Source organism: Pogona vitticeps, chromosome 2 (genome assembly GCF_051106095.1).
Source record: "Pogona vitticeps strain Pit_001003342236 chromosome 2, PviZW2.1, whole genome shotgun sequence".
In the NCBI taxonomy this organism is placed as follows: Eukaryota; Metazoa; Chordata; class Lepidosauria; order Squamata; family Agamidae; genus Pogona; species Pogona vitticeps.
Genome location: NC_135784.1, coordinates 162,281,319 through 162,308,201, shown reverse-complemented (window position 1 = coordinate 162,308,201; position 26,883 = coordinate 162,281,319). Strand labels below are relative to the sequence as shown.

Below are 26,883 nucleotides of genomic sequence, written 5' to 3'. Positions count from 1 at the left end.
AAAGAACAAGAGACGCACAGTGGCAGGTCATAAGTAAAAACCCTGTTATTATAGAAGATTTTGAGGTGTTCTTAATCTGTGTCACAAAAGGCTGGGCAGCAAGGATGATTTTACTGGCAGCATGGTAAAGATATTTTCAAAATCTGTTAAAATGTATACAGAAGGTCAAAGCATGATGATGGGAGAGGGATACTTCTCAAGATTTACAAACAGTGACCACTAGAGAGTTACAGTGTGGAACAGTCTGGGATATAGGAAAGAATCAAAGAAAAGAGGACGGCACCAGGAGGAAAAGGACAAGACGAGGTTTCCATGGTACTGCGAAAGGGTCTTGTTGACAAGTGCGCTGGGCTTTGGTGGATGGAATCAGCTTTGTGTCAGTTTCTTGAGGTCCTGCAGAAATGGTACTCATCCTCACTCTTGCATGATACCTTTGCAAAAGAAGAAGAAATGAAAAATGCAGTTAAATCAAGGCTGCTATTTGGAATAAGACATCCGTCCTGAAATCCAGTGCCATTGGGAAGAAAGGTGACATAGGCTGGAATCCAAGCATCTTCTTAGGATGAGATGACACAAGAAGAGAAATGCAAAGTGATCCACTATGAATTTGCACCTGGGAAGCTGGGTTTCCTGAGTGAATTCGCATTTGTGAATCATGCAGGAGTCAGCAGAAAGAGCAGAGCAAATTTCCAACCTGCATCTTTTAGCACCTTGTTAAGGTGGTTCTACTTCAGCCATTCATATTAGCAGACGGCACAGCTATTGCAGAGCTAACTGAACAAGCTGCAAACAAGTGCTGGCTGCCAGTTTCCTCCCCTCTGCCAATCTCCTCATCACTTGCTTTCCTCCTCTTTGTTTTCTAGCTGTCCTAACGAACCAGGACTGTCACCATTCCTTTAAAAAAATCATTTAGAGACAAAGGAGTGCTCAGTTGAGGCGAACTAACACCTCCACAAGTTGAGGGGAACTGACACCCCATTGACACCTTCTTTGTTTCCTCTCTCCCCACCTTAAGCTAGGAAGCTGGGAGAGCCAGCTGCTGGTTGCCCACTGCATTGGCTCAAATGATCACGCCATCTGAACTGATGCAAATGTATTTGATTTTAAATAACATAGCAGCCCCAGTGGCAGAGGGTGAAAATATAGATGGCGGAGACAACTCTGGGCTTATTCGCACTGACTTGAATTGATTGTCAGTAGAAAATAATACAGATCAGACAGTCCCAATCCCACAGCACTTCTCACATTATAGTCACAGAATAATTGACTTGAAAGGGGACTATAAGGCGATTGAGTTGAACACCGCTTAGTGCAAAAATCCAAATCAAAGCAGATCTGACAAATGGTTTTCCAATTTTCTCTTGAATGCCTCCAGTGTTGGACCACTCACCACCTCCCAAAGTAATTGGTTCCATTGTCATACTGCTCTAATAGTTACGAAGTTTTTCCTGATATTCAGAAAACTGAGGGGATATGTGATAGTTTTCAAATATTTAAAGGGTAGTCATACAGAAGAAGGGCAGAATCTGTTCTCGGTCAGCCCAGAGCACAGGACATGTAATAATGGGCTCAAGCTACAGGAAGCCATGAGATCAAGAGAGCTCTACATGTTTATGCTTTAACAGCTGCCTTCCCTACCCACTATGGCAACTATTTTTGAAACTGGACAGCATTTTAAAAGCAGTTTGTAATATAGGCTGGGATAGGGACCAGCTCTTGAGTTCTGCAAGCAGAGTTTAAAAACACAAAAAATCGCTGAGCTAGTCCAATGTTTTTGAGTGAACAGCAACTGCAATGACATATAAATAGTGAGCTTCTGTAGCCGTGAGGATTTGAATCCTGTTCTCCCGATTCCTAGTCCATCACTCTATCCACTACAGCACACTCTGTATCACCCAGGCTGAAGCTACACTACTGCAGTACAGTAGGGAAAGTGTAGTTGCTGCAGGTTAGCTGCAAACAGCCCCTGACCCCACGAGTAATACACCTCTCAAATGGCAGTATGTTTTTTCTTTGCTTTAATCTGGAATATTGATACACATAGTGGGAGATGCCACACTGTGGGTGGATGTGCACACTGTTGCTGTGGGCGTGTCAGGGGCACAATGTCACTTGAGAGGAACATAGTGCCCTTCCCTTTCCTCCTTTTAATTTTTTTTAGCTTTGAAATATCGTCTTCCACTTAATGTAGTTCTTTTTTTAATTAATGAATTCAAATTATAAAGGTGTTTATGCCCTTTGCAGATGTTCAGTTGCTTCCCTTTGCCCCCAAGCTTGTCTACCTGCCTGTGTACATTAAAATAAATTAATGCTTTTAGGATGAGGGGCAGCCTCCCCTTTGCAACCCCAGCAGAAACCCATGCAGTTACACACAAGAGACACATTGCACAAAGGATGGATTGCTTAGGAAAGTTATTGATTCCACTTCATTATTATCTCTCCCTCTTCCCATGCCTCTGTCATCTCCAGGAGATCCACCAAACCTTCAGGAGGCCACAGCATGCCACAACTCCTGGACGAGACAACCACTGTCTTCTGTGGCCACACATTGTCAGATAAGCAATTTTAAATACAGATTTAAAAAAAACAACTACACACCCACATGTGCAAAAGGAGGCACAAAGGGGGGGGGGGAAGGAATCAAAGATGTGACAGTAGTCAACGGAGGAGCAAGGTGGTGGCATCAAATGGGGTGCGTGGGGAAGGGGAGGACAGAGAACTGGTGGGAAACAAAGGGGCAGACCTATACTGCCCAAACAGCAGTGTCAAACTAAATATTCCGGAGTGGAAAGGGACTGGATTGGATGCCCTTTTGAATGGCTGTCTGGCTTGCCGTGGGCTGACAGGAGCTGCTGTGGATTCGATTCAGTTTGAATAGTGGACAGTGTACTTTCAGCTTTTATCTAGCTAATTAGTACTATCTAGCTAATCACTACTTTTTCAGAGAGTAGGGAAAGTTGCTTGATGTTCAGTGCTCAGGCCTAATGGGTGTAGATCGGTAGTTTTAAACCACTTGGCAATACGCGATTTTCTCTTCTCTTCCTTTGCCTCCACTTTTGTTAACCAAGTTAGCAAGATGTAAAAGCCCTTCTAGTGCCCTCCTTGGTCAATTCCACCTTGTGCATGAAATAACATGGCTTTTGGCCCTATTATGTACTTTTTTGCCTTGTGCTTTAAAATGCTTCTCACTAGCAACATGAAACATCTTTTTAAAAAAATAAGGTTTGCATCTGCCCATCCCTGCTCCATGGAAAAGGTGCATTCGGACTGCTAGCCACAGCTGTGTGGTTTCTTTGCTAGACAGATTGCTGGTTAATAGCTCAGAATGAGTAGGTCCTGGAACAATGTTGCAGGGGAATCCTGGGTGCTCAGGAAAGGCCCTTCCTGGTCTTTGGTCCCTCTCTTCTTCCCTTGTTCTGGATGCCGGCACCATCTGTTTTGCCCTATTTTTGGTATTCAGAGAGTTGCTAGCCTCTTTTTTCCTTTGTTGAAAAACTGTGTATGTGTTTCTACAGATCTCAGGATTACTCCTGATCAACGAATGCACTTCTCTTTTGTGTGGATGATGTTCATAATCATAGGCATCCTTCAGTCTCGAGAGACTATGGTAACATGCTCTGTATCAAGAAGTGTCCTCTCCAGAGCATGAAGCCTGGGTAAAGTAGTATGGAGGATAGGCTGTTACCCAAGCAGCAAATCCCCCCTCTCCACGTTGATGATGTTATGACTTAAGGATTGTCACTCACCCCTCAACATCACTAATAGACAGAATGACAACCAACCGATGTTTCCTTCAAGAGCTTAAAAAGATCATTTCCTGAATGCTGGGGACATGGAGAAACTGTGTTTTGGTGTACTTCAATGGATACCCATTAAAGCTTCGAGGACATGAGACGCACATCAGCTAAGGAAGAGACAAACAGAATTTCCCATTTCAAAATAACTGGAGAATTCCTGCCTAACGTTGGCTAAAAGCAGGCAAATAGATCAGGGTCTGCCTGCTTATGACTGCTCATTTGGGATCTCTGTTGCTGTTCCCTGGGAAGCAGGGCTTCCTGAGAAAAAACATGTGGATCAGTGTGGCCATTTTCTTCTCAAACAGGACGCTGTGCTCCTATGACTAAGGTGCAAATCTGCCTCTCTCAGCGTAATCACCAAGGGGAAAAAAAGCATGAACATCTGCATATACCTCTGTTTATGGAACCTTTACATTGGTGATATTTTGATCCTGCCTTGCTTACCTTATTCTGCATTTGGTGGGAACTTTAGGTCGCCAAACGCAGTGAGTGTTCCCTTGTTGTCTTCTATGGGATTCTCTAAAATGAGAATACAGAGACAGTTGGCATCTAGCATAGACATTAGTTCTTCTCCTAACAACATTATAATATACATCAAGAACATCTCCATTTTAAAAGGTCATGTTACAATTCCTCTCAGACCACTGCACTTAGAAGAGCCACAGTGGATCATCAGGCCACAGGCCTCTCATGTCCACTGTCCTAATTACCTCAGTGGCTGGTCAGATGCTTCTGGGGCTTAAAGACAATAGCCCTGTTCTGTGACTGTTAACCCAGCAGCAGTTACTCAGAGGCTCCCTGCTGCTAAGTAAATTCCCAACCAATGAGCTCTAACATGCGTGACCTCTGCCCACCTCTCAAGTATAGGCTTCATGGATTTTCCTTGTAGGAAGGAAACCAGAGATTCCAAAGACACTATTTGAGGGCCATCAGCTCTGTGATTGCCCACTGAGTGATGAGGTGAAGAGCCCTGTGAGGAAAACTGAAGGAATGAGTATTTTCAGCCCAGAGAAAAGCAAATATGAAAGCTGGTGAGGGAAGAAGTACTTATGGCAGACTCTTTTGCTGCCTTTTCATTTGTCATGGGGATGGAACAAAGATTGGCAATTGCTTCCATGTGGTAATAATGACAACTCCAGTCTTGAGAGTACAGGAAACATAGTGATGTTCAACCCCTGAGTGCTTCTCCGACCTGCTCTCTAACCCTTGGCCCAGGTGTTCTTGAGTGCTATATTTCTCTGGCTGTGCTCCTGTGACTTTCATGCATCCTGGCAATCAAGTCAGCAAAAATTATGCCTTGAGTATAAGTATAATGTTTATTGCACCAATCAAAGATCATGGCAAGATAAAATAGTCAGGCTGACATAAAAAAACCAATAAAAACAGCTAAAATTAGGGCAAGAGACGTAATAGGTACCTTTAAGTCAGTACCTTAGACACCTTTGAAACAATATTTATAAGACAGATTAATCAGTTACGGGTGGTATTTGACTGTGATTGTATTATGATACACCAACATTTGAGAGTTTATCAGATTAAGTTCATGCCGTTATATTTTCAGAGCTCAGTACCAGTTTTATGCCTTGAATAATGGCCTTCAACCACCTTGCCTACCAGTAAATTGCTTAGTCACTTCTCGGGGTCTCACATAGAAGAACAGGATTGTACAGGCTCTTCCTTTTTTAAAAAAATATATGAAAAAACAAAATCTGCACCACAAGATCCAGATGTTATAAAAAAGCTGGCTGCTACAGCCTTCATAAATTATGCAAATTATGCATTTTTCTTTCTTTGCAGAGGTCTGTTTTGTTCTGGGGCATACTCTATTCTGCCCCTATGGAAGTCCATATAATTGACAATGAAAACTGCTCAGCCACATCCCCTCTCTCCCGTGTTCTGAACTGCCCAATCACATAGACCTTGACAACCATAAGGACCAGAAACATGTTTTGTTTTATTTTTGAATGATAGTCAAGATTCTCAGGAAGCTCTTCAAGTTGTGTTTTGCACCATTCAGTGCCTATACATAATTTTAATATACAGAAAACCCTACCTAGAGTGGGATATCTGAGTTAGATTAATTCTTACAACTCTCTCAAAAGATAAGAGAGGCAGGTAAGAAAGTCTCTCTTGTCTTACACAAACCCAACACCTCACCTGCCTACTTACCAGACTCTGTGGTTCTTTTCCCCATGAGTCCAACAAAGAAGTCATGCATGTCTCCTACAAAGGCACAAAGGGAGAATCTCCGGATGAAAATGTGAAAAAAGAAACAACAACTGCATTTTAAAGAATGGCTCCTAAATCTATGTAGTAAAGTGGATTTCCAACTTTGCCCCCCCCCCATGTTTTTAACTTCATCTGCACGAAGTCCTCAGCCAAAATGGTTAATGGTCAGGGATTCTGGGAGCTGAAGTCTAAAACAACTGAAGGAATAAAGATGGAGAACCGGTGATGTAGCAGTTACACACATTTCTGAAACATCTTAAGAGAGGGGTAGACCATCTTCAGACGTCTGGGGGCCACATATACCCATCCCTGGATGCCTGCATGTGCTCCCTCAATCCGCATCCCATCCTGATTTTTTTAAAATGGGGTTTCTTCCCTGCAAAAGTCCTCTGGGACCCTTAAGTGGCAAAAATATTTTTTACATTTTTTTTAATTGGAAGTATGTAGAGACAAAATTGCTTTTATATTACCTGGGGGTGCAACAATCTGTTCTTCAACCCAATCTGTTCTTTTCGGGGTGGGGCAACTAGAGAGCTGCATCTGGGCCAATGGGGGCACATGTGGCCTGCAGGCTTCATATTGCCAACTCGTAGTTTAAAGCATGGGTAGTGGGGAAGTCTACCACAAATATCAAGCTGAATGTATAATATGTGAATGCTGTTGGGAACTCCAAACCTATTTTTAACTAAATTACGGTAATACATAACCTCTTACCCTTTTCCAGGGGGGTACCTCTCTCTATGAGCAGACTGTGCAGGACTTGAACGGGCCTAACCCCAAACTGGATCTATATGAGCATTTAAGAAAATGCCGTATGTAGGGCTGCCTAATATTTATACGACAGGTGGCAAAGCATTTACCTACAACAACTTTGGCAGGCTTTTGATATTAATAAAGTAAGAAAACGAAAGAAGTTTTAAGCTTCATAATGAAATAGCATCACATTTTATAACTCTTGGGGCAGTGGTGAGGAACCTATGACCCTCCCAATATCCTCGGAGTCTCAGATTCCATCGAACTGTCTCATGATGGCCAGTGGTCACAAGATGGCAGGAGTCTGCAATTGGGGGAAAAAATCCAGAGGGCCACTGTACTTTGGGACATTTGAAGCATACCTATTAGGTTAAGTGGATATGCTACAACTTGAGTAGAGCTTGTATGGAGATGCAATCAAAACCATTTAATTGGGGACAGTAAGTGCATAAAACTGTAATCTAAATCATCTGAATTGTTCCTTTTCTGCCTGGTGTGCGTAATTGTTGACTCTCCTGATGTTCTGGACTTTGACTCACATAATCCTTTACCATGAGGAGATTTTTTTCCGAGGCTTCTGTGAGTTTTCTACTCTTGACATAAGGTACTGTCAGGATAAGGCAGGGGTAGGGAATACGGAAGCCCTCCAGACCATTTGGACTTATGACCAAAGTGTTCCAACCCCTGCCCTACTCAGAGAGTACTTTTATATAAAGAGTAGGAAACTGCTCTTTCTTCTTTCTCCACGAGGCCATCCCTTGCATGCTGTCCTCAGCTTCACCTGCCACACATCTCCTCTTCTTGTCCCTGTCATTTTAACAGCTGCTTCCATCACTCTTTCCCACAGCACCTCTGGGAATCCGAGCTTCACTGAAAGTACTGGCCTGCACCAGTCAAATGTGCAAATAACCAATGCTATAGGGACAAGTGGAAGACAGGAGGGCCTGGCATGCTCTGGTCCATGGGGTCACGAAGAGTCAGGCAGGACTAAACAGCTAAACAACAACAACAGGGAGAAAAGATGGAACAAAGAACCTCAAGAGGGAAAGACATAGGTGGCTGGAGATTAAGGCATAGAATAAAACTTTAGCTTAAAAAAAAAAGAAAAGAAAAAGCAAGTTTAAAAAGCATAATTTAAAAGTGTAACTCTTTCCAGTTCAGACACCGCTCCCCCTAGAAACTTACTAATCCATTTTAAACAAGCCCCCACCTTTTCACTTCATTCCTTCTTCTAACGGCAAGGCTGCTTTTAGCCATCTTTGGGAGCAATCTTTGCAGCAGGAGCAAAGTGCACGACAGAGAGACATTTCAAAGAGAGAAATAATAAGTTGACTTACGTTTCTGGGAAGGGGCAAGGGCCTGGGGATCTGAAAAAGAAAGAAGGCCATTAAAACACATGGCAGAAACCCATCATCACACCCAGGTCAAAGTCACGGTTACTTAGCAGGGGGGCTACAGCATGGAGTACTGATCAGGATGATTTTCTGGGGATGTGCAATGGGCTTTGGTTTGGGTTTTGCTGAAGGGCTGCAATGTTTCCATGAACACCTTTGGGAGAGATCACATGTCACTGGTAGGCATGGACAAAACTTGTTTTTTCACCCCAAGTACTCTCCCTTAAGGTTTTTCCTCACCATATTTAATAGGAACAGAATCACTGACATCATGTACACATTTTTTTTTCTTCCTGGCCCACTGGCTCAGTTGACCTCGTTTTCTGAGCCATTTCCCTATTAGCTCATTCTCTCTCTTCCACAGCCTCTCTCAAGAATGCTCCCCAATTCCATGTTCCATCCGCCTCCAATCTTCATCCTGTATTATTTGCTCCTCTATCTTGTATGGGTCTTTATTCAAATCTTACCCACTTTGAGAGTTTATCATACCACCAAAAAACAGGAGATGCATCTGCAGTCACATTCTAAACTCATTCTGGAAGTTCTCCCATGTCAAAATGTATAAAAAAGTAAACTCATTCCATTCCCCTCCTTTCTATTCTATGTGTAGCTTCAAAAGAAATAAGGAAATACTCCTGACTCCAAAACGCAGCAGACATAAACCCAAGAGCCAGAGAAAGAAGTATATAATTCCTAAAATTTTAATAAATACACCATTGACATATGAGTAATCACACAGAAATAAGAAACAGTGTGATAGTGTTATTTTATCCAAAGTTCACCCATACATTGTTTATTATTTCTACTTGGGATTACTCATATGTTATTGCTATAGTTATAAATATTTTAGGATTTCTGTGTTTCTTTCCTAAACTCTTGGGTTTATGTCAATTATGTGTAGCTTGTCCAGCATTTTTCAGCTAATGTTTTTGGTGCTATAGCACATTGCCCGCTCACCCATATAGGAAGAGGAAATCCTTAGCCTCTTCCACTCTACCATATGCCTTCAGCTCATCCTCTCCAAGAATGCTGACTGCTACTATAACCATTAATGTCAAGACATGTGTTTGAAGGGGGCACAAGAAAATATCCCATTACAAACATTCACATAATAAACATATCTTGAATTATTTGTATGGCAATTTTAGTTTTCTGTCTATGGTGAAAGTGCTATAGGGTTAGGGCTGCAGTGGGGGGGAAACATACCAATTTCTTCTTTGCCCGACAGTCTGAGCAATGCCTCATAGGAAATTCCTTGGCCATCATACAATCGGCGGAGCAATGATGGAGGCAGTTTATAAAGATCTGAGCTCTTCTGCTGGAAAGAGAAGAGGCAATCTGGCATCCGAAAGAGCCAAAGCTACTGCGGCACAATGCAAGCAAAACAGCTAAATCTTCCCCAAAGAAAGAATTCTCATTTCTATCTACATAAGCTTTTACAAAGGCAGGTCCGGTTCTAATAGGGAAATATTTTTTAAAATATTTCCTTTGAATGCAGTTACAGTACATATAACAGCCTTCAGAGTTATTCTGGCGGATTGGTTGAAGGTGCCAATGCTAGAATATAGCTTTCCAACACAATTCAGAACATAGTTTTCCAACACAATCAAGCTAAACTCCAGACTGCCCACCTATCACAAAAATGAAAATTATTTCTGTAAGAATATAAATGTAGTTGAAGGCATTTGAGGGAACAGTACCCCTGCTAAACATCTCTAAATACAGTAGGATATTATATTTTTCTCATTCCATATCATTTATGCTAATATGAGCAGGGAAAACAGTGAATGCAGGATGATGAATGTTGGTACCGCCCAATGGTTTGGAATAATCTTTCCATAATTTCTTGCTATCGACCATATTGGATGGGGTTACCTGGAAATGCTGAACCCCAGAAGTCCTGAAAGGACAATGGCTCCTCACCCTTGCACAGCAAGAACACCACTCCACTGTTTACACCCCCCCCCCCAAAAAAGGGACAACAATGGACATTGTTTTGAAGCCTCTCTTGGATCTGGGAGGTAGGATAAAGACCAAGAGCACAGAGGATGCCTCTGCATCTGCCACTCTATTTACTCTGAACGTTCTCCTCCTGTGAGATATGGGGAGGTGAAAAAAATCTGAGAGTCTGTCAAAAATACCGTATTAGGTGTATAAGACTAGCTTGATACCTCACATAACGGCTTTTAACCCAAAGTACGCATAATGACTTTTACCCCACAGAATGTAATGGGCACTGCTTACTGTGGAGCCTCTCAGTTAACAGTTAACTCTCAGTTAACATTAAAATGTTAGCATCATATAGATACAAAATACAATACAATTTATCACACTTTTAATTTGTCACATCCCCACATGAGAGATGCCTTGACTAATTTCATGGAAATTTCAGTATCACCACCTGTGGGAGCTTTGCTATGGGAGATTAGTTTATACTTACGATGTTTGTTTTCTTATTTTGTTATTATTACATTACTTTTATTTTTATGCATCATTTGTGTTCAGTGTTGTCACATATACAGTGGTGCCTCGCATAGCGATGTTAATCGGTGCGGCAAAAATCGCCGCTAACTGAAAACATCACTATGCGATTTTAAAAACCCCATTGAAACGCATTTAAACCCCTTCAATGCGTTCCAATGGGGGGAAACTTACCTTTAAGCGAAAATCCTCCATATGGCAGCCATTTTCGCTGTCCGGTAAGCGAGGAATCCGTCCCAAAAAAAGAGTGGGTGGCCATTTTTTCCCCGGTGGCCATTTTGGAACCGCCAATCAGCTGTTGGGAAAAAATCGCTATGCGAAAATCGGTAAGCGAAACAGCTTACCGATCATCACAAAGCAATGTTTTACCATTCAAAACATCGTTATGTGATCGCTTTTGCGATCGCAAAAACCTAATCGCTATCCCGATTTGTCGTTAAACGGGGCGCTCATTAAGCGAGGCACCACTGTATATGTTTAGATACAAATCTTTTCCCCCAAATCATTGAAACTTTTTCTTTTCCTTTTCAGACTCAGTTTTAAGCAGTAAAAGTAAGTGGCTGTCTCGGGAATGCTGTTTTTATTAAATATAGAGATTTCTAGACATTTCAAAACATCTAGAATATGTTTTTAAAATTGTTTTTAATTTTGGTTTTAATATTGACAAATGTTTAATTACTTTTAATATAGTTTTAAATTCTATTTTAAAAGCTGTGATCATTGTATATATTTAAAACATGTATACAATATGGAGTGTCTGAACACAACACTTAGTGTACTAAGAATTTCAGCAACAAACTCATTATAGCTCCTATAGTCTTGGCAACATTTAGGAAGGGTTAGATACAAAGTGGATTTGATTTAAATCAAATAGATTTAAATCATTATTTAAATCAAAGTAAGACTTAAATGTCAAGACTTATTCTTGCTGGTAGTCATAATATTTAATATTTGCAACCAGATGAAGATTTCATATTTAGAATAATGATCAGATTAGTAAAACAGCTATATCAGAACAGATTTTAGTTTAATAAGCTGATCACTCATATTTGGAGAATGAAATTGTTTTATTTAACTTAAAGAATAACATTATATAGCATACATATTCTTCTATTTGCTTAAACATCTACCCCCGTAGAGTGGTTGTAAGACCAGATAGGCGGGATATAAATAAATAAATAAATAAATAAATAAATAAATAAATAAATAAATAAATAAATAAATAAATAAATTGTTAGTTGTTTGTACATAGAACAACAATGGGATTAAGCCCCTTTCCTTAACTTTGTTCATTTTATACCGTTTTTACTGTGAAAAAGTGCATGCTACCTCAGCTCGGATAATTTGAATTAATTGAATTCGTTTACCAAAAATGTAAATAGTGCATACACAGCTGTGTATTCATGCAATATTTACATTTTTTGTAAACTACATAAATAAGTTCTATTACATGCTGAATAAGCTTTAAACTATGATGTATCTGAAATAGAAAACTATCTTTAGATAGGTGTTTCCTCCAAAAGCATTTCATTAAAATAAATTTGATTTACATTTTAAAAAATTCAATTTAAATTTTAAAGTCCATTTCTTTATTATTTAAAACTAATTCATTTTAATCCACCTTGGTTAGATACAGATTCTGAAACTAGAGTAGGACTAATCAGGGTACCTGCGTTCCCAAGGCAGAACTGTAACACTTTGCATTGATCTCCCTGCAAAATCTGATTTGCTCATCTGCCATACTATGACTTATTCCTTAAAATTACAGGGGGGGAAATCTGAATTATTTGAGAAGCAAATTCTGGGAACAAATTAAGTAAACCATCATACTACACCGACATCCCTGGACAAAACACTCTTCTGATTTTTCATCTATCCCTTTTGCACCTCTTTTGTGAGGAATGTCTGTCGGTAAGTACACAGCAGAGGAAAGAAAGAAAGAAAGAAAGAAAGAAAGAAAGAAAGAAAGAAAGAAAGAAAGAAAGAAAGAAAGAAAGAAAGAAAGAAAGAAAGAAAGAAAGATGGGGAATTGCTTTGTAAGTGCCTTCACACTGCTGTAATTTTAAGATTTACAGGGGTGGGACTGTAGGGAAGTAACAGGAAGAAACTGTTACTTCCCTACTATAACTGAGATAGAGTAGAATTGGATTTCTTAAGAGCTTTTCATCCTTAAAGCATCTAATTCAGAAGGGATTTGACAAAATCAGTCACTTAAGGCTCCAGCTGAGTCCTGTCCACAAAAGCAATTTGCACCGCATACTAAAGCTCTTTTCAACAGAAATTGGGGTGGTGGGGGCGAGGAAGCTAGCTCATCTCTCTTGGACTTCCTTTTCATACCCATGAAAGGATGTCCCTTTTACATCAGATTAGAGACCCACCTGCACAGGGACAGCATCTTCCATAAGCTTGGAGAACAGAAACGTTGGTTAATTTTGAGCCGGCAAGAAACCATTACAATGCTGTTATGAGCACTGCATCCCATAAACCCTTCATGGCCAAGTCTGTTCATGTGGCGGAGTAAGGTAGTCAAAAGCAGTTGTGGCAGAGATAAATAGTACAACGACGAAGAGGTGCTGTTTTAACATTCCTCATATAAAAATTTTGCTACTAGATATATATATAACCAAACAAAGTACGACATGACGAAGAGGTGATCCAGTGATTAGAATTTAACCCCTGTCCATTTGTTTCCATGCTATATTTATATTCACTGCTGAGAAGTTCTTACACTGGGAGCATTTGGGAACTGGTTATCTCCCATTCTACACAATAAAGTAAAACAGGTCACTATATTACCTCAAGAGCCATCTTATTCTGCTATGTAGGTAGAGCTAGATTGTAGACATCCAGCCTTGCCATGAGGCATACTGGGGAAGCTAATTGGCACAGCAAATAGTCACTTGTTTTTTTTTATGATCGCATTCTCAATGCCATGAAGAAGAAAAGGCAATTGTGAGAATTTTTTCCTCAGCTGCCAAAATAATTTGATACTATGCACCTGGTCTTTGGGAGTAGAGTGTGTGTCAGTTCCTGCTCCACTGAAGATGAGTTTTTCTAACAGCGGGTGTTGTGTGTTTTCTTTTTCTTGCTTTGTGAATTTATACAGTGCTTAAATTGTTTTAATTCACTATTTCTTTTTAATTGCAACTCATTTAATTTTGATCTATTGCCTTAAAAAAAACAAGTTTAAGTAAATACCGTATTTTCCGTGTATAAGACAATACTATTATCTAAAATCTTCAGACTAAAAATTGAGGGTCATCTTACACATGGAAGTAAGGTAAGGTAAAGGTTCCCCTTGACAATTTTTGTCCAGTTGTGTTCGACTCTAGGGGGCGGCGCTCATCCCCGTTTCCAAGCCATAGAGCCAGCGTTTTGTCCGAAGACAATCTTCCGTGGTCACATGGCCAGTGCGACTTAGACACGGAACGCCGTTACCTTCCCACCGAGGTGGTCCCTATTAATCTACTCGCATTTGCATGCTTTCGAACCGCTAGGTTGGCAGGAGCTGGGACAAGCGACAGGAGCTCACTCCGTCACGTGGATTCGATCTTACAACTGCTTGGTCTTCTGACCCTGCAGCACAGGCTTCTGTGGTTTAGCCCACAGTGCCACCACGTCCCAATATACATGGATGTAAGGGGGGAAATATATTGTCTCCCTGCTTATTTAACTTATATGCAGAATACATCATGCGGAAGGCTGGACTGGAGGAATCCCAAGCCGGAATTAAGATTGCCGGAAGAAATATCAACAACCTCCGATATGCAGATGATACCAATCTGATGGCAGAAAGTGAGGAGGAATTAAAGAACCTTGTAATGAGGGTGAAAGAGGAGAGTGCAAAAAACGGTCTGAAACTCAACATCAAAAAAACTAAGATCATGGCCACTGGTCCCATCACCTCCTGGGAAACAGAAGGGGAAGATATGGAGGCAGTGTCAGATTTTATCTTCCTGGGCTCCATGATCACTGCAGATGGAGACAGCAGCCACGAAATTAAAAGACGCCTGCTTCTTGGGAGGAAAGCAATGACAAATCTTGACAGCGTCTTAAAAAGCAAAGACATCACCTTGCCAACGAAAGTCCGAATAGTCAAAGCTATGGTTTTTCCTGTTGTGATGTATGGAAGTGAGAGCTGGACCATAAAGAAAGCTGACCGCCGAAGAATTGATGCCTTTGAATTGTGGTGCTGGAGGAGGCTCTTGAGAATCCCCTGGACTGCAAGGAGAAGAAACCTATCAATTCTAAAGGAAATCAACCCTGAGTGCTCACTGGAAGGACAGATCCTGAAACTGAGGCTCCAGTACTTTGGCCACCTCATGAGAAGAGAAGACTCCTTGGAAGAAACCTTGATGTTAGGAAAGTGCGACGGCAAGAGGAGAAGGAGACGACCGAGGATGAGATGGCTGGACAGTGTCTGCGAAGCAACCAACATGAATTTGACACAACTCCAGGAGGCAGTGGAAGATAGGAGGGCCTGGCATGCTCTGGTCCATGGGGTCACAAAGAGTCGGACACGACTAAACGAACGAATGAAGGGGGGAAAGGGATCAAAGTGCTGCAGGATCGCAGCCATTTGATCCTGCAGCCCTTTGATAGCTGCTTTCCCTGCCACTTCCTAACCCCCTTGGGGCTTAAGAAGTGGCAGGGAAAGCAGCCATGAAAGGGTTGCAGGATCATAGGGCTGCAATCCTGCAGCTCTTTCATCGCTGCTTTACTTCTCCACTTCCGCAGCCTTTTTATCCTGCTTTCACGGGGCTTAGGAAGTGGAGGGGGAAAGCAGCAATTTTCTTATTTGGGGTTGGAAAAGTGGGGGTCGTCTCATATATCGGGTCATCTTATACATGGAAAAATACTTTCAGCCTTTTAACATACACCTGTTCTAAGTCATGCTGCGAACCACTCTCAGTTCTGCAGATGGAATATAAACAAAATGATGATATTTTCCTACATAGAAGGGATAGCCCTGTAGAAAGTCACTGTCTTTGAAGCTGACCTTTTTAACAGGGAACATAGCCACATCCCTAGCTTCTTTTCAACTCTGTTGTTATTCATTAGTCAGTAGCTCACAGGAAAATGGGCAAGGAAGACACTGTGAAGTTCTTACCGTGCTAGAAGAAAGTTCCTGCTGCATCAAACCAAATCTTCCAGTAATTTGGTGTTTGATATGCAAATCTAACTAAGCAAAATGCTTTGGAGCACTCACAGCAAGCCCAAGAGATATGCCCCTTGCACCAAGGAATAATGGAGGAAATGCACTTTTTAGTTTCATGTCTTTTAAAATCAATGTAGGAATGTCTCCTTCACTTATGCTTATTATGGATGATTCATTCAGCTCAGGTTTTCTGCTGCAGAACCCACACGATGCCATTTTCTTTCTCTGGTTTTTTTTCTCCCCTAGAAAACCCACCTCTCCTCTTTACATTTAAAAGATAAATTAAGATATTTCCTCATCATTACCATTACATAGCTTTAGGAATAAAAGTGGGCTGTTGCTTTATATTGCAATATCTGTATTGTTCTGTTTTTGAAGTTGTATTGTGGACTTCCGTTTTAAATGTATGAACCCCTCAAAATGAGTTTATAAAATTCCATCCTCAGGTACCTCTGATACATTACTTAAGTACCCTGCTCTGAGTGTCTAGAAAGAAGGAAAAGATACAGATCTGGTGTGCAGAGAGGATAAATAAAAATTTGTGCAAAGGAAGAAATGACAGAATGGGAGGGGTTGGCTGGAAAAGATATCTACTTCACCATCTTGACCATGAACGACTAATGGTGGTGGAACTGTCCACTGCTGCAACATGAAGCTCTCCCTCGCTCTAGCCAATCACGAAGGCAATACAAAGCACCCCCCCCAGGGCACACAGGACTACTCCATAACAATCCTACGGAGTACAACATCTCAAGAGTTCCCAGGAGTCTTCAGACCTACCTCTCCAACATGGTTTGTCCTCACCTTTGTTTGGATTCCGCTAGGCATCTGTTGCTCCTGAGATGCAACGCAGTAGCCATGGCACAGCTCGGCCACGAGTAAGGACAGCACCACCATCAGCACAAGAGGGCTCTTCATTTTCTTTTTTTCCTGAGGGAGGGACGGCTTGAGAAGTGGGTGCAATTCAACGATGGGAGGGTGGAAGGTTCAGAAAGAAAAATTGGGAGGAAAATAAAATCAGTTTGGAAAAGGAAAACTACTACGTATGTGTAGAGGGAGCACAGATGAACCAACATATCCCTCACATTGGAAAAATTAACGCACTAGGATAGCAATCACTTTATTTGGAAACCTTAATTAGCACACTGCTTTTTTCACACTTGTAATCTGTGAGAACACCAAATGTCCATCTCCCAGCGCTTTCCTACAACTAAAACTTAACAAAATGGTCAATTAATTTCTGGAGGAGCTGGCACTTCAAAGATGATAGTGCGTCCTCTTGAGAAAAACAACATCTCAATAGCTTACTTGACAAACATGTTTACTTGCATGTACATCACTGGAACACTTGTAACTCCCTTATGGAACAAACATGGACAACAATATATACAGTTGTACATGTCTTCATATATGCACCAGGCACTCACAGTGAGACTCCTGGTTCCCTTCATTATGACTCGCTGCTTGTTAAGCTACTGAAACAATGGCTTGGTCTAAATAAAGTTGTTAGGTCTAAATAGAGTAGATTCCTTAAATCACTGGAACTTGGTATGTCAATGCCTACGTAGGTTCCATTGGTTCCATAGGTCTTCTTTAGGTGGGACCAATGCTCGGGCTGGACACTGTTACATAAACAATGAATCATCTTATTAACATCATCAACAAGCTTAGAAATAACTAGGCAATGGAGGACACTGGAGGGACTGACAGTAGAAAACTAGGTCAAAAGAATATGGCAGATAGCATTGGTGAAAGAGTTAACATACACCCTTTAAGGTCCAAAATGGAGCAACTAAGACAGGCATTTTGTTTGTTTGATTGTTTGTTTTATAGCTGAATCTACAGAAGAATTTAGGGCAAAAGAACACTGTATGAAATTCTGGAAAGATATACTGTAAATTAGACACTGATTATGCACTGAATAATAAATGCTGACAGCTGTACCCTTGATGGCAATGCCAACATCAGCATCCACACAGACTTCCTAATAAACAACAATTAGTCTCTGCTGGCTCCTACATCTTGCGGTTTAAAGAATGTTGTTTTGTATGAACATTGAGATTTTTAAAAAGAAAAAAGACATGGAGTTGCAGATACAGTATGTCTATATAAATTTCCAAAGAGGAAGCAAATAAGATTGTCTTTACTTTTTTTTCAACATGGTGGTATTACAGAAGGAGATAAATGAAGGTGAACCAAGCCATCATTACAAATATTTCCCTCCACTCCAACTTGCTGATTGTGGAAAGTTATCTTGTTTCTCATATGTAGAAACCTGAAGCCTCACTGTCTGACTGGAACCATGTCGACTTTGGATATAGCACCTGGAAGCTACACATTCTGCTTAGAGCTGTCACATCCAAGGTCAGAATGGCATAATGGCATCCAGCCTCTGGCAGGAAACGAACAAGAATAGTAAAAATTTTCTTATCTTAAATTTCACACTCACTGGTTCAGTGACCCAAGGGTCCTGCTGTAAGTCACCAACCTTGCCCAAGCTGGCCAATCTGGGGAGAAAAATTTCAGATTCATTTGAGCACAAGTCCCAGGATTTAAGGCATCTCTGCCTCTGCCGCTGAATCTGATGACTAACGTATCCAACCAGGGGCCCAATCACACAAGAGTGTCATATGGGAATCACCGCTGACACCCCTCTCCCTGCTCTGCCCTCCAAATAATGGCCGGTTTAATTTGTTACTGCCCCTGATCTGCCCATCATGCTCCATGGGGAACAGAATAGGGCAGGCAAAAATAACTCAGGCCCCTTTTGTGTAATACACCAATCAGAAACACCAGGCCCAGGGGGCAATCTTTCAAAAGCTCCTATCGCTGCCTCCCATGCTGCATACCTGGTGATACCCGAGCATCATGCTAGCATGCCACGAACTCCTATTACTGGAGCAAGGGAATCTCTTCCTCCTCTTGTCTAGCCACAGAGCAGTTGACATATGGAGGAGGCAATGAGATGAAGTGATCCCAAGGATACTCAAGACCCAGACTGTTTGGGGGGTTTACAGGTCAATGTTGCCACTTTGAATGGAGGGAAATACTGTACCTGGAAACCTTCACTACTGTTTCAGCAGAAATATACTATGGCTATGCCAACTCGTATGCCTCATTAAGAGAACAACTTTAGCACTGCCTAAAGTTTACAAAACCTTTATTGGATGGTTTGGAAATTTTAGGGAGTGCTAAAGTTGTTCTCTTACTCAGGCTTATGAGTTGGCATAGCCATAATGACATCCAGCCTCTGGCAGGAAAAGAACGATGAGTTTTCTGGCAAAGTCATTCAGAGCATTTCTCAATAGACCAACTGGAAGGTTTATCTGTTCCTTATGTGAAACATCAGGTGTAGAAACTGATTTTCTCTCCTGAAATTTTTAATTGCCTGTATTCATTTTTTAAACGCTTCAAATAAAGGGCCTTGCAAAACCAGCAGTAACTCCCAAATGTAGGTACTAGGGACTCATTAGCTGGAGAAATGAATGTCTCTATCCCTAGTTGAGCAGATGCTTCTGATGGGTGATCAATGTGCAACAACACCAACCAGGACTGTAGCAAGGAGAGCAATGTGTGACTCCCACATGCATCCACTGCTGATATTTTTTCCCCTTTGCTCATTGTCTTCCTAGACAGGTGACAATCAGAAAAGTCCTTCACCACAGCAAGGGGGAAATTAGTACATCAAATTAAAGTCTTAGAAATACAAAAAAAGAAATAGCTACAGAGAGAGAGCACTGTGTCTTTTAAAGGCACAGCCAGGAACTGCTCTGCAATTCACTCTGCCTCTGAATGCAGCACAAAAGCAGCCACTAGTGAAAAATGCAGTTTTTGGTGTGTTTTTTAAGGGACACTTCACGGGGCGTGCCTTCACTTTGATTCAACCACCCTGGACATCTGGGACTAGTTAAACATTGTGAGCGAAGGAAGGAAAGTGAGCCGTCCTCACAGACATCTAAAGAAGAAGGAAGTGAAGGATGCGCTGTGGGCGAATTGATCAAACTAGACGATGAAGAAGGGGGCGCTAATAAAGCTATAGAGGTGTTCCTAGCGGAGAGGACCAGAGACTGGGGGGAGGAGTCGGGAGACTGGAGATGGGATGAGGTTATAAAGGAGGAGAGGAGAGAGAGAGGGGCAGAAGGAGAAAAGGAAGAGAAGAGTACGCAAACGAGAGAGACAGGAGCAGAGAGGGAGAAAATTGCAACACTAGTAAAGAATTTCCCGAATTTAATGAAGGAGGATGGCCTGTTGCCTCTACCGAAAGAGATAAGCAAAGCTGGAGCCTGTGAGTTCCCAAGGGGATGGAGGTCGGGAGTGGGTTCGGCTTCTCGCCCAATGATGGACAGAGAAACCCTTGGTGGAGCCAGCCCTTTCCTACCCAGGCTGGAGGGATCTGTAGTGGTCCATCCTTGTTGCAGGACTTCCTGCTCAGTTCTGACTGCGTCGGTCGTGAGCCCGAACGCAATCACTCGTTTTGGGGGGAAGAAACAGTGAGAACCAAAGATGTAATGCCTGGGGTAAAACCTAAGAAATATAACTTGTTGACGAATGAAGAGTTGCCGGACCCGTTTGGTCCAGAGTTACTTGACGAAAAAGCTAATAAAACCAACCCGTTTTTGACTGTTACATCGACTCCTGCAATTATTCCCGCCGAATCCCTTGGTCCGCCCCCCACCGAAAAAGGACCCAATCACAAACATGCTTTAAAGTTTAAAGTCTGAGACATGTGTCCCTTACAAAAAGATCCACCATCTCCTCACATCTTCCCATTCCCACTGGATGACTGATAAAAGCATTGATCTGGACATTGTCCTTTATGGAAAGGAGACTGAAAGTCACAGGACCAGGATCAGTGGCATCCATACCATACCTTGCCTATGATGTCTGACAGATTCCTTCTATGTCTTCCTGAAACAAGCAAGACTGCAGCCTGATAAGAAAACTTCTCTGCAAGCTGCAATTTTTAACTGAAGCATTAATAACTTCATAAGAATAAAGCTGGCTTTATTCATAAGAATCCCTGTCCCAGTGGGGAATCAAACTCTCATCAAACTCCACAGCAAGCCAACACAACACAAGGGAAATATAGATTTAATCTGATGGCTGCTACTGTCACAGTTATGTACTGATCTTTTTTGTTTCCTGCTGACTCAAGCAACACAACAATTATTTGTTTTTGTCTGGAGAAGCTACAGAGATTTTAACCATGGACCTGATTTGATAAACTTTATATCAAAGCGGGTTTTCCCTGCTGTGCAGTCACATCCTCGTTAGACTTGCATTGCATTTTTGTCATAAAACTTTGGAACTTAGTATTAGCATTAAAGTGCCAAACCACTAGTTTTATGGTAGAAAGATTTGCTTTAGACTTTCCCCTCGAAATTAGTTTCTGCTCTGAGGATGAATTCTACTCATCATGCTGTCCCATGAATCAGTTCTGGAATGTGTGAAACAGCTACTGAATCTGTGCAGAGCAGAACAAGGGGGGGAATAGGAGAGAGAGAGAGATGTTTTTCAATCCAAGAAATATCAAATCAGACTGAATCCTGACAGAACAGTCTGTACTTGTTGTAGCCCAAAACTGCATTTTTTCAGTGTTGTAGAAATGAAGGCTTTTAAAATTTTTGCTCTGCTATAAGTGCTCTCCAAAATGCTTTACATGTTCACTCATAATTAAATCTTAAGGAACTTACTCCTAGTTAAGTGGCTGTAGGATTGCAGCCTGAATATCCTTCAGATTACAGTTGCTTCACACAAAATATCTTCCAGGAAAAAAAGGAAATAAAAGAAAACCTTACTATAAAGAACTCACATTTTTGACAGTTGTTGATGAAAAGAAACAACTGTATTGCCCACAATTCACTGATTCAGTATACTTGTATTCATTAGCAGCTTTATTATTAGCCTTCCTGAAATGACAGACATTTAGGAATTAGGAAGCCTTTACTATCCACCTGTCAGGTTTTTTTTTGTCAGATTCTGACTTCAAGCCATAGGTGAATTTTTTGTTTCATATCTTATCAAATAAATTGGACTTAATGGCCTTAGAGGCCCCTTCCAATTCTATTATTCTGTGATTTTATGATCATTTGGATTTTTCTGCTTCTTTCTATTCAGGCTGTAGTACTCTGACTTAGACTTAAATGGCAATTTAATATCACCCTAAAAATTTACTCTCTTCAATGTAATCTTAAATAAACTAGATTTTTGAGCTTACTAATAGTCAGCTAAACTATTAACCTTTCCTGACAACTTTCCCTTTTCTGGTGTTACCTTATAAAAGGTAATAGACATGAAACAAAATAAAAAAGGACAGTCACTATGATGTCATGTTTCTGTGTTTCCCATTTTTAAATATCCACACGCATGATGTGTTGAAAAATCCTGTCATTAATTTTTTATTCTCCAGAATATATACAGTATATTAAAGGAGTGATAACTATATTTCATAGTTACATGTTACCCCAATGTATAAATGATAATCATGATTGATATAACTCATAATAGTCAATAGACCCAACAGATAAATGCTGAAATTGCACTTCCTTATTTTACACCACTTAAGGCTGATGATATCATCGGCCACAGCAATTTTTGGGGAATAGAAAAAATTCCAAACTCTTCCACAGCCTACCAGAATATCCCAAGGCTCCTGTGCGATCTCTTTTGTCTGGGAGAGAAGCCACTGCAGGTCACTACACAGGGGAAAGTCCTTAATTTCTGAAAATTGCTGCTGTCCTACATGTGGTGGATTTTTTTGGCGGGGGGATTCAATATTCCGTTCCTTATCCCACAGCCCTGTATGGCTTCCCAATGGTGAAAGTAATCCCACAAGATCCTTGGACTTTCAAAGCGAGGTTGTACATCCTGGAAGATCACTGTGGCTGATGACTTCATCAGCCTTACGTGACACAATTAAAGCAACATGATTTCAAATTTACACAGAGAAATGTTCATATCCATCACTTACCATGCTGGGTATAAATGCACATCCACATAAACACAGATATACCTATATGGCCTTTTTGTGCTTGTACTGTATATAATCTAGAAAAGCCCCATGCACGTTCATTTATAATGTGTCTTAACTCATGGATTTGAATATACATGTTCATACCCGTACATGGTATCAACACATTCCCACAAATAAATACATAAATAAAATACATGCTGATTTCTACAAACATATCACTGCTGCTTTTTAATGTATCTATTTATGTTTTGTTTTAGCAATTAGATACATTGCTATAATATTTTTTTTGTATAAGCACATTTCTTTCCATATGTTGTTTCTTCTAATTCATAACTTCTGATCTCATCTACACACTTATCCACACCACTCTCACATTTACCCAGATCTGATCAGAGTCATTCAAACACTGGTTTAAACTTGAATTTGCTCTGACATTCTACCTGAAAGAGCAGATGACATGTTTCAAACTCAGCAGCAGAAAGATAACTAATTAAGATACTTCAGACAACGCTTTTCTCTGTTCAGGAGAAGGCATTTGATCCACTACCAGTTCAATGTCCTAAACTGACCAAAAACAGCCAAACAAATCAGTACAGTATGTATTTTCTGCCAAAATAGGAACTAGTAATCTAAAATATAGCCAGTCGTTTAACAAACAAGATTGATTAAATACAGTACTGTATTTACATTGTCACAGAACATGATGACAGAAATACAGAATAGTACTGGACACACATCAACACTTTTGTCTACAAAATGGTTTCTGCTTATGAGAAAATTAAGGTCAGCAAGGCCAAAAGAGCTATGAAATACATAGGAATAGAAGCAACGGATTTACACTGGATCAGATCACTGGTCCATCTAGCCCAGTATAGACTGGCAATGGCCTTCCACCATTTCAAGAGACTCTTTCTTGCCTTTAAGTGGAGATACTGGGGACTGAACCAGGAAACTTTTGTTTGTAAAACAGATGTTCCACTGCTAAGAACACCAGGCCAATTTTACTTTTCATTCTAAACCTTAGGGCTACTATGAAAACTTTTATAATGTGCCATTTGTAGCTGTGAACTCTGGAACAGACAGAGCCTTCAGCACCTGACCCAGCTACTTGCTCTAGCACAGGGGCTATTCGTTTTTAACTTATCTCTGGTGTCCACCTTATAGTATATTTAGTTAAGCACACACAGTTTGAAATCCACACCTGAAACGTCAAGTGTGCGTGTATATTCAGTAGCAACGCAGTCACTCCTGCTTAGTGTATGAAGTCACTATATGCCTTTAACATTCCTATGTTTCTTTCCTTTAAAGGCTCAGCATTATTTTCTGTTCCAAGATGACTTTTGTCACTTCTCCAGAAAGAAAACTGCACTCAGCACAGACCTGCAGTCCGGATTGACTATGGGTGTGACCAGATGATAAGAAAGGATTGTGTCTGGTTGCACCAAAAAGGGTTGCTTTGCGGGGAGTGATCTCCCTTAAAGTGATCCTTCTGTTCATGGAGGAATCACTTCATCCTGACCTCTCCCCCCCCACACACACCTTCAAAAGAGTAACTCTGCTGCTAAATCAAAAAGGTACAGCTTGGGCTTGGAGCATGGTGTAGTTGGCTGGCAATCTCCCCTGTGGGGAGAAAGGCGAGATATATAAATAATTTAAATATGTGGTGTGATTGTTGGGAAATCAGTCACAGTAGACCTCGCCATTTCCAGTCCAAAAGGCAAGTTATTTCCCTGCCTGATTGCATCCTATATCCCTCTTATACAAAGTAGGAAGGAAGCTTTCTAGCCAAGCTTAAGCTGGACCACAACAACAGCATAAACATTTAGTTTTGGAGCAATCTTAAGAGTCCTTGGGAGGGACCCTAGAGATCCTCTATTCCAGCATCCTGCTCACTATAGCTATCTTACAACCACAGTATCCCTAAGAGATAACCATTCAGCCACTGCTGAAATGTGCGTTTTGTGCCATCAAGTCTCTTTTGACTTACAGCAGCCCAAATAGGGTTTTCAAGGTACTGTATATGAAATATTCAAGAAGTGGTTTTACCAGTGGCACTTACCCTACTGCCCCTGTGAGTCTCCATGGCTGAACAAGGATTTGAAGTCAGGTTTTCCCCAGTTTCATTCCCAGTGAGGTGTAATGGCTAGACTGACGGCCTAGGACTGTTGAGAACAGGGTTTGATTCCCCATTTAGCCAGGGAAACTCACTGGGGGAGTGGAACAAGTAAAACCATGGCTTAACTATCTCACTTGCCTTAAAAGCTCTATTAAGAGTCTCACTATAAGTCGCTTCCGACTTGACAGCACAGAACACACACACGCTCCCCAGTTCTTCCAGTCTGTCGCTCCATCCACACCATACTTGCTCTGGTTGCTTAAACACCTACAGCAATTTAGAACCACAAAACTCCGAAAGCAGTCTCTTCTACTACGGAAAAGTAACCAACCGCTTTAGAAGTTTTTTTTTCCTGAAGTTAAATGCAATTATATTTCCTTGCATTTTTTATATATTAGTTCTAGTTCTACCCTCTGAAGATGTACAATAACATGCCTGTTTCAATCTCTGCACTGACAGCCCTTTGAATATTGGAAGACTGTGACCTTCAACTTCCCAAATGTACAAAAAGTGTCTCTCTACACTGCACATGTCTCAGTCCCTTCAGAATATACACACCACACATTGTCACTCTGTGGCACTGGTGGCTCTTGGCTGACTGGAGGGGGCACTTCTCTCAAAATCTGGGAGTGAGCCACTACCCTCAACTCCAGGCCACAACCTGCCCCTTACCAAAACTAATTAGCATTTACCCTCACACACACCCCACACATCCTGGTTATGTCCTTAATGCACAGTAGCATCCACACTTCCATCCCAGCCCCCCAATTTTTAATTATTTGTTTCTGATTTTAACCACCAGCCATGAGGGCAATGAAAAAGTTGTGAGAAGTAGCTAATCTACACCATTTGCAGTGAACAGGGAGTAAACAAATGCAAATACATTACACGCTTATTAAGGGGCATGGCAGGAGGACCAAAGTTTTGCATAAACACTGTTATCCACCCCCACCGCCTAAAAATCATCCTGTCTCATTCTCTCTCCCAAGGCAGACCCATCACCTTCAAGTGCAGGTGGAAATTCAGTCCAGCGCTTTCTTCACAACAGTGATGGACAAGCTTCGCCTGTTGAACTTTTTATTATTATCTGTAAGGTGTAAAAAGAAAGCCTTCTGAGAAGAAGGGACAACTATACTCAGGAAAAGGGGTCGTCCTGCTATGGTGAGGATAGTGATAACGACGACGCATCACCCCCACCATCGACAGTGAAGGCGAGAGAAGGCTAGAAGCCTTTCTCCCCCCCCCCCTCCAAAACTGCCCCTTTCTCAGAGTTCCAGCCCAGTTCCAGAACTTTTTCCTCTGGCCATTTCTTCTCCTTTTCCCTCTTATCCACACCTCCCTTTCCTGCCCCAGCCCAAATGGGAATCCTGGAAGCAACGGCGGCCCGGAAAGCATCACCCACCTGCGGCTGGGTCCACGGGGCTGGGTGCCCGACGGGGCTAGGTCTCCGGCGCAACAGCCCGGGCTGGCGCCCCCGCGGGCGGGAAGCGCTGCCTCGACCGAGAAAGGGCGCGGCAATGTCCGACGGAGGCTAGTCTCTCTCCCTCCCGCTCTCCCGGACTGAGACGCTTTCTGGGTCCCGGCAGAACGACCGGCTCGCTCGTTTTCCCTCCTCCAGCCTCGGTGCGCGGCAACCTCGAACTCCTGAAGGGCAACCAGCGCGCCCGAAGTGAGAGGAAAGAGTCCCTGGCTGCGTCTTCCCGCCAGTTTAAGAAGACGCCGGTTGCGGGGGATTGGAGTGCGCCGACGGAGGCGGTGAGGGGGGGGAGGAGAACTAGAAGGGCGCCCCCTTTTCTCCCTCTCGCCCTCGACGCGCATACGGACGTTCACCCCCCACACGCAACCACACATACACACACAAACACACACCTAAAGGACGCACACAGACGCACATGCCAGCCCTCATTATCGAGTGCCCTCCAGAGTTAGGGCAACGTTGCGAATCAAGACCCTCCAAAAGGCTCGGTCATTTACCATCCTGC

General features: G+C 41.8%; 1 protein-coding gene across 12 annotated transcripts; it reads right to left on the bottom strand.

The window, feature by feature from the left end:
- Positions 1–22: 22 nt before the first annotated feature.
- Positions 23–26,825, bottom strand: TAC3 (tachykinin precursor 3). 12 transcript variants are annotated; one of them, XM_078384595.1, is made up of 10 exons: positions 26,304–26,824; positions 25,904–25,988; positions 21,506–21,574; positions 18,262–18,319; positions 16,593–16,757; positions 9,380–9,491; positions 8,117–8,146; positions 5,967–6,020; positions 4,242–4,316; positions 23–431 (listed from the first exon to the last, which is right to left on the bottom strand). In XM_078384595.1, the coding sequence occupies exons 5-9, from the start codon at positions 16,728–16,730 to the stop codon at positions 4,243–4,245; spliced, it is 408 nt and encodes a 135-aa protein (XP_078240721.1). In that variant the 5' UTR covers positions 16,731–16,757; positions 18,262–18,319; positions 21,506–21,574; positions 25,904–25,988; positions 26,304–26,824; the 3' UTR covers positions 23–431; position 4,242. The 12 variants fall into 12 exon arrangements, with proteins under 12 accessions (XP_078240721.1, XP_078240725.1, XP_078240722.1 ...); XM_078384599.1 differs by lacking the exon at positions 21,506–21,574 and having other exon boundaries at positions 9,380–9,488; positions 26,304–26,825; XM_078384596.1 differs by lacking the exon at positions 21,506–21,574 and having other exon boundaries at positions 16,593–16,742; positions 26,304–26,825.
- Positions 26,826–26,883: the final 58 nt, after the last annotated feature.

Excerpts from the sequence above, each read along its gene's own strand:
- TAC3 (XM_078384596.1), bottom strand. The coding sequence starts at position 16,730 with ATGAAGAGCCCTCTTGTGCTGATGGTGGTGCTGTCCTTACTCGTGGCC. Across the intron at positions 9,492-16,592 it reads GGACAAACCATGTTGGAGAG|CAGAAGAGCTCAGATCTTTA; the intron begins GTAGGTCTGAAG and ends TTCTCTTTCCAG. Across the intron at positions 4,317-5,966 it reads GAAAAGAACCACAGAGTCTG|AGAATCCCATAGAAGACAAC; the intron begins GTAAGTAGGCAG and ends TTCTCATTTTAG.